Raw genomic sequence first — 7108 nt, forward strand, 5'->3', positions numbered from 1 at the left:
CTGCTGTGTGGGCACGTTTATAGTCAGCTGGTGAAAGATGTGATAATTAACAGGAAGAAACTTCAGTGTCGCCTTGAGAGGAAGAAGAGGGGTTGTAACAACCCTCGGATGTGATGCAGAAGGAATGCAATGATGGGCAACAGCGCCTGCTCCTCTCTTCCTTCCTACACAGTAGGGATGTCAAATTTTTCGTAAATCCTCAGGGGTAAGTGAGAAGCTGCGTGAAGAGTTATGAGCAAGGATCTCATAAATAAACCTGACCTATCATAATCCTACGCAGCCTGTCTTGCCTAAATTTACAACAAAGATGCCAAAAGCCACAGGAAGATGGGAAATCAGCCTGTCCATGTAACTGCAGGCACTGGTTTCCAGAAAAGGTTCTCAGAAAGCAACTAGCGAGGCTGGATTTCTACAGTCAAGGATGAGCAAGTCCCATAGGAGAAAGCAAGACCATAAGGGAGCAAGACCAAAGGAACACCTTGCTCGGCGTCCTCTCCGAGAGTGACTATTGGTGGATGCTCCAGGACAACATAAGAGCTGTAGGCAAAGGAGATTCTCGCCTACGTCTCTGCTCAGCCATTGGCAGTCACCCCTCGAAGGAGCGCCTGAGCCGGCACCTGCACCCCATCTCGCCTCTTTCAAAGCTGCTGAAGGATTCTGGGCCCATTGAGTTCCTGCCTTCGGGGAGTTTGCAGGGTGCGTGGAGTTGCATGGTTCAGTTGTGCTTCGTGCCTCTGCCAGTATGAAACCTGTTAGCTGGCCACAGCCAGGCACATAGGCTGGCACCTCGCTGGGATGGGCAGCCCGGTGATTGTCAGCCGGGAGCTGTGTGCCACTCACCAGGACAGGTGCCAACCTCCGAAACTTGGCCAGGACGAGGGAAAATAGAGATGCTGCATCTCCTGGAGTAGCAGTCAGCAGTTGGAGGTGCTGAGGAGTGGAGTGGAGCGGCTCCAGGACATAAAGCAAGTTCTAAAGCAAGGCAGAGACAGGCAAATATACAGGCCTTTGGGGCAGTGAGGCTGGCTGTCTCCTGGGGACCACGATGTGCTGCTGGGAGAATGTGGCAGCCTCGGATGCCCACGAACCTGCCCAAGGCAGTGGGTCACGCTGTTAGGTACAGGGGCCAAGGATGGGCTGGGGCCCTCAGGTCACTACGGACACAAAATCCCCCAGGGTACAGGTAGCTTCTCTTCCCACACTTTGTCTGCCAAGGAATCGTGGCCCAAACAATTTTTGGATGTGGGAGTGTGAACAGGCAGACTGTACCCTGTGTAACTATGCATTGTGTTTAACAGGTAAAATTCACGTTTTCTAGGACAGAGCTAAGCAGGGAACCAGTCCTCAGGGTCAGAGGGGGAGCCCTGCACAGCACGGGAACTAAGATGCATGTTAAGAAAAACATCTTCCCCAATGCACTGGACCCTTTGCTCTGCATAACCAGTTTGCCTCCTGTGTGATTTGCTTCCACTGCCCAGGCAGTGACAAACCTCATTGCTGGAGGCCCTGATGTTCAAACAAGCCTTTTGCTCATGGTCCCTAAAAGCCGATTTTCCCATAGCTCCAACTTTTGCCCCTGACATGATAGAAAACTTGACGGGTACCTCACTCCCTTGTGTTTTATTGAAAAAACCTTGCCCCACATTGCTACAGCCCAAACATCACTGCTGTATGTACAGATCACGCTCTTGCCTTTTGCTCTTGTGCTGAGGATGGGGTTGTGGCTGTTGTTGAAATACGTTTCAAAAATTTGTCGTCATACTGAAGGCTGAGATTTTTTAATCCTCACCTTAGTCTTGGTTGTGTGCAGCAGTCTTCAATTACCTGTCCCAGAGGGTTTATGTTACATCTTGTGTACACATTTCATAGCCTAACGAGGGTGTCCAGCAGGGATATTGGTGACATGGGATATGTTCTTTCCAAATGAAGGTAGGTACCGCTCTCCTCTGACTCTGCACCCTGGAGATGGCAGCACCCAAGGTCGCAGTGGTTGGCGCAGGAGTCGTCGGCTTGTCCACAGCGATGTGCATCGTGGAGACTTATCCCAGCTGCTCCGTGACAATCCTTTCAGACCAGTTCAGCCCCAACACAACGAGCGACGTCGCAGCTGGGATGCTCATCCCTCACACCCACCCAGGTCTGTGCAATCCGGCGTGGCGTTGCCCATGGCACCGCATGTGGCTGCGTGCCCAGGTGTGCAGCAAGGCACAGAGGTTGAGGAAGAAAAGTGCCATGACCTGTGTTCCCCATCTGTCCCATCTCCTCAACATTGGCTTGTACGCTTCTCTTCTTTGCATTGTTCCTCTCCGCATGTTTGGTTTTGCTTATATGCAGGCACACCGATCCACGTGCAGAAGCAGTGGTTCAAAGACACCTTCGCTTACCTTTTTGCGATCAGCAACTCAGCCGAGGCATCAGAGGCTGGCATTCACCTGGTCTCTGGGTAAGAACGGCCCATGGGGCAGCCTTTGGTATGTTTGTGCTGTGTGCTGGAACAGGCAGAGAGATTTTCCTTGGAGTTCAGGCGTATTCCCTTCGTGGAGTAGCTTTTATGACCATATTCCCAAGAAACTGCATTGCAGCTGCTCAGATATGATGTATTGTCAAGGAAAATTAATGCATAGGTGTGCACAGGGAAACCACTCAAGACTGGTCAGCACCAAATGTCTTTTAATAACTGGTGTTTTCCATACTGTCATCCACTAGTTGCTTGCAGCACGGGTGGTCTCCATAGGGATGGGACTGCAGGATCTTCCAGCTTCAGCAAGTAGGTGTAGGGGTGCGATTGGGGCAGGGTGTTGCAGATGTTTTATGCTGCCTGTTATGCACACAGAAACTTGCCTTGTGGGAGTGTTGAGGCTGGGCACTCTGTAGCTTACCGGTACCCAAAAAACTGACCGGGTGTGCAAATGAAGGTCCAGTCAGCGTGGTCGCAGCCACGATGGGGACACTGTGTGAGGGGACTTGGTACTTCCCCAGCTGGAAGTACATACAGTATAGCTGGAAGAACTCTCTCCAGTTTATTTACCCCACTGTGTCACCCTCAAGCCCACCTGTGGCAGCCCTCTGCCTGTTTGCCAAGGCAGGTATTGCAGGAGCTGGGAGCAATGTTTCCCCATTGCTGTTAACCTTGCAGAGCTGCCCTGATGAGCAGGAACAGGTTCCTGAGTTCGTGCTAAGATTGCCGTGACACGTAACATGGCAGAGCAAGAGCGGCTACGTTTTGCAGCTTTTTCTTTGTGTCTTTTCAGGTGGCAGGTCTTTAAAAACACTCCCAAGGAAGAGTTACCTTTCTGGTCGGATGTCGTCCTGGGATTTCGACCAATGTCCAAAGCAGAACTCCAAAAGTTTCCGCAGCACCGATTTGGTCAGGCCTTTACGACACTGAAATGTGACTGTCCACCCTACCTGCTGTGGCTGGAGAAAAGGTTGGTTGTGCTGCAGGCTGGGCACACAGAGAGATACCCAGGCAGAGGGACTGGGGGCAGCCTAGGGACTCCTTGAGAGCCTTAGGTTTGAGCAAAACTGGAAAAGGGCTGTTTCTCACTGGGGAAAATGCAGCAAGCTCCTCCTTGGCGAGAAGCACCCCATTTTGCCAAAATGTGAATGTCCACTGTCTACCACTGTGGCTGCACAGTGGGCCTTAGGGTGGGAGCGCCTCTGGGCACAGGACCGACATAGCCAGCCAGACCCTGACGGTACATCAGGAACCTGCCACATCCTAAGAAAACTTGTGGGTACTCCTCATTTGTCAAATGTCCCAAATAATATCGCTCTGTTCTTGAAGATATATCCAACCCCTGGGAGAACAGTCATGTCTGGAAAGATATCTTATCTTTGAAGATTTTGCACTAAAGAAGTAGCTGGACCGATTAATCTCAAATTTGGTCAACAATTGGAGTCATTTCTTAATCCAATCAGGTGAAAAAAGGTCAAATAGCATCATCTTGTAACAAAGCTTCTGGAAATGTTTGCCTGTGTAAGATTGGTGATGTACTTGCTCTGAGGAGTTGTGGCCCCAGAGTTCATGCCTGGATTGACAGGAAAGTCAGAAAATTTGCCAATTTCCAAGTTTCCCCAAAATACGTGGGTTTTGGAGAACCATAGGAGAGTCAGGATGCAGGTTTAAAAAGGGTTCTGACACCTGGGATATGCATTTAGTCCATTTAAGTACCCCTAAAGTGAGCAAATAGCTGCCTCTGCTTGAAAGAAAGCTGATTTGCGGTTAAGTAAAGAGATGTGTACCGACACCGTGGTACAAATTGCCAGCTCAGCCAGTTGCTTGGATGCCTTTCATCTCACTGCAAAATATGGAAAAAAGTTTTGTGCTCTAGCAGCCAGCCAGCCTGGGAGTACTCCAGTGGCACCAGTGCCGTGTGAGGTCTACGCCATCTCCTCGGTGCATGTGCTCTGTCATGTTTCATTGCCTAACCGAATCGGAAATTTCTGCTGAAGTACAAAACTAAGTTGTACAACCCATTTAGTATCTGCCACGTGATTTCTGCTCTCTCCTTCTTCCTGCTATAGCCGCCTTATTTCTCAAAGGATGTAGTCTATTAAGACGATCAAGCTCCTGTTCTTTCTCTTCTTTCTGGTGATGAGAAGTGAGAACGTATTAAACATGTAACTAATTCTCAACCCCCTAGTGACCTGAGCAGTATTTATAGACCATTCTCTTGGCAATCAAAGGAAGATTGGTTTTGTGCCCACCTTGCTGGTCTGAAAATGGACTTCAGGAAACTTTTCCTGCTTGCTTGCCTGAATCCTGTTTTCAGGAGTTTTTTTATTGCTGTATTTTTTATGGCATGATGGCAGAGCCCCAATTACAACTGTTAATGAGCTCTCCCAGCAAGTTGCCCAGCCAGAGCTGCTGCACGAGACCTCCCCTGTTCTCCCCTGCTGCACCAAGCCCCGGCCCCCAGAGCTTCGGCTGCGCCCTGGATCCTTGGCTCAGTCGTTGCTTTGTGGGAAACCACTGCCTTTATAGTGGGGCTGATCACTTTCCCAGCTGCCAGCATATTGCAAAGGACAGGATTTCCCACTTAGTGCATCATCATCACAGACCTGTCTTATGATGTGCTCATGCTAAAACCCCCACTAAAGACCCCCGGCAACTGGATCCAGCTGACAGCGTGCAGTGCCTTCAGCTCACGCCAGTGTTCTTCCACGGGGAAGGGCTTCAAGCTTCAGGCAAGTTCAGGGTAGAATTTGGCTTACCTCAAGAAGAGGTAAATTTTGCTGAAGAGCAAACATGGATGTATAGTGCTGTCCTGGGTGACTCCTGGCTGCTGCTCTAGAAGGGTATGGGTCTCCTGGGGGGGTCCCCTGCCACATCTGCCCAGCCTGTGGGGACATCTTGGGGATCCTGGGGCTTCACATGTGACACTAGATGACCAAGTGGCTCCTGGTGTCAGGGAGGTGAGTTGGGAATGGATGCGATGGCATGTAGCAGGCACATTGAAAGCGGTGTGGTACGATAGCACTGTCACTAGCAGAAGTAAGTTGGTGAATAAATCCGACATTTTTCAGCTTGCTTGAGCTGTTAAAGCTTGGTACTGTTATAGAAATGAACGAATGAGACCACGAGGACCTGACTGTCTGCCTAGGGTCTTATGCCAGGCCCTTCTCTAATATTGATCAACTTGCTGTACCTTTTCCAGCCCAAACAAGCTGAAAAATAGCTTTGATGAGATCAAATCAGACAAATCACAAACAGAAACCCCATGGCATTGTCTTTGCTTTTTGTTGCATCTGTTTGGTTTTGATCGGTACGTTAAAGGCGATCTATCTCACTCACTTAATGTGCGTAGTAATTACATGAGGGTTTATGGGTTTCTTTTCTGCTTCACTTCTGGAGTCTCTTCACAGGTTGAAAGCAACTGGCGTCCAGATGTACACCAGAAAAGTTGCAGACTTGTGGGACCTGCACAGCGAATATAACGTCGTCGTCAACTGCGCGGGTATTGGAGCCCACCAGCTGGTGGGGGACGAGAAGCTCTTCCCCGTCAGGGGACAAGTACTCAGGGTTCATGCTCCTTGGGTGAAAAACTTCATCCGGGATGGGGATGGCTTAACTTACATCTACCCGGGGATACACAGGGTAACCCTAGGGGGAACCAGGACAGAGGGGAGCTGGAGCCTCTCCCCTGACCCTGGCACTACCAAAGACATCTTTGACAGATGCTGCTCCCTTGAGCCCTCGCTGCGGGGAGCTGAGGACGTCCAGGTGAAGGTGGGCCTGAGGCCGTCCAGGCAGTGCGTGAGACTGCAGAGAGAGCTCTTGAGCCAAGGAGGAGTTAAGCTCCCGGTGGTCCACAACTACGGGCACGGGTCAGGCGGCTTTTCGATGCACAGGGGCACAGCCAAAGAGGCTGCTCGCCTGGTGGGAGAGTGCATTGCTGCCCTGGAAGGCTCCTCATCGAGGGCCAAGCTTTGAAGCCCAGAGGCTCCTTTTCCATTTATGGCAGACTAGCGTGCACCTCCTAGTAGCTGCTTTGCACTTTTATTCCGTTACTGCATAGAAGAAACCTAAGACAACAGCTTGTGTCATTGCAGATGCTCGGTGGTATCTCACCTGGCTTCCAGCGGCCACCTTTGAAAGGCACGATGGGTTGATCCAAGTATTAGCCCAGCTGTCCTTCTCCATCTGGCATTGTTTCTGCCCTGGGCATTTCTCCTAGCCTCATGTTAAGGAGAAGGCAAGATACGTAAATATTCGTCACATAACAGGGATCAGATTGCTGCAGTACAATATAAACAACATCAATTTAGCATTTCTTCATCTGCATCTAAAGGCTGTCGGGTGCACTAGGTTCCAATTCGGTAAAAACTAGTTCTCTCCTCTTGTACCAAATCTAACCTAGTATTGCCCTTGCTCCTGCCATCTTGCTAACAAACTTTACACTTTTTCCATATGATTTACAAGGAAAAGAAAACCCCACGCAGTGCTGCATTACGAGGCTCCAGGTCAGCTCTTACAGAAAGCAAGGTTAGGTCACTGTCATGCACAGTGACCCGGCAGGTGTGATTTTAAGAGCAGGTTTGTGCCACTGATCGCTGCATTTGCTCATATTACACCTCAGGGGACTTAACACAAGGTTTCTGCGAG

The 7108-nt window shown here is 50.1% G+C and overlaps 1 protein-coding gene across 1 annotated transcript; it reads left to right on the forward strand.

The window, feature by feature from the left end:
* The first annotated feature begins 1944 nt into the window (after positions 1-1944).
* On the forward strand, positions 1945-6436 carry DDO (D-aspartate oxidase). Its single transcript, XM_009697940.1, has 4 exons — positions 1945-2137; positions 2335-2443; positions 3252-3428; positions 5869-6436. Exons 1-4 carry the CDS (start codon positions 1966-1968, stop codon positions 6434-6436), a joined length of 1026 nt encoding a protein of 341 aa, XP_009696242.1. The 5' UTR covers positions 1945-1965.
* Positions 6437-7108: the final 672 nt, after the last annotated feature.

This window comes from Cariama cristata, unplaced genomic scaffold, assembly GCF_000690535.1.
Source record: "Cariama cristata isolate BGI_N322 unplaced genomic scaffold, ASM69053v1 scaffold30153, whole genome shotgun sequence".
Classification (NCBI taxonomy): domain Eukaryota; kingdom Metazoa; phylum Chordata; class Aves; order Cariamiformes; family Cariamidae; genus Cariama; species Cariama cristata.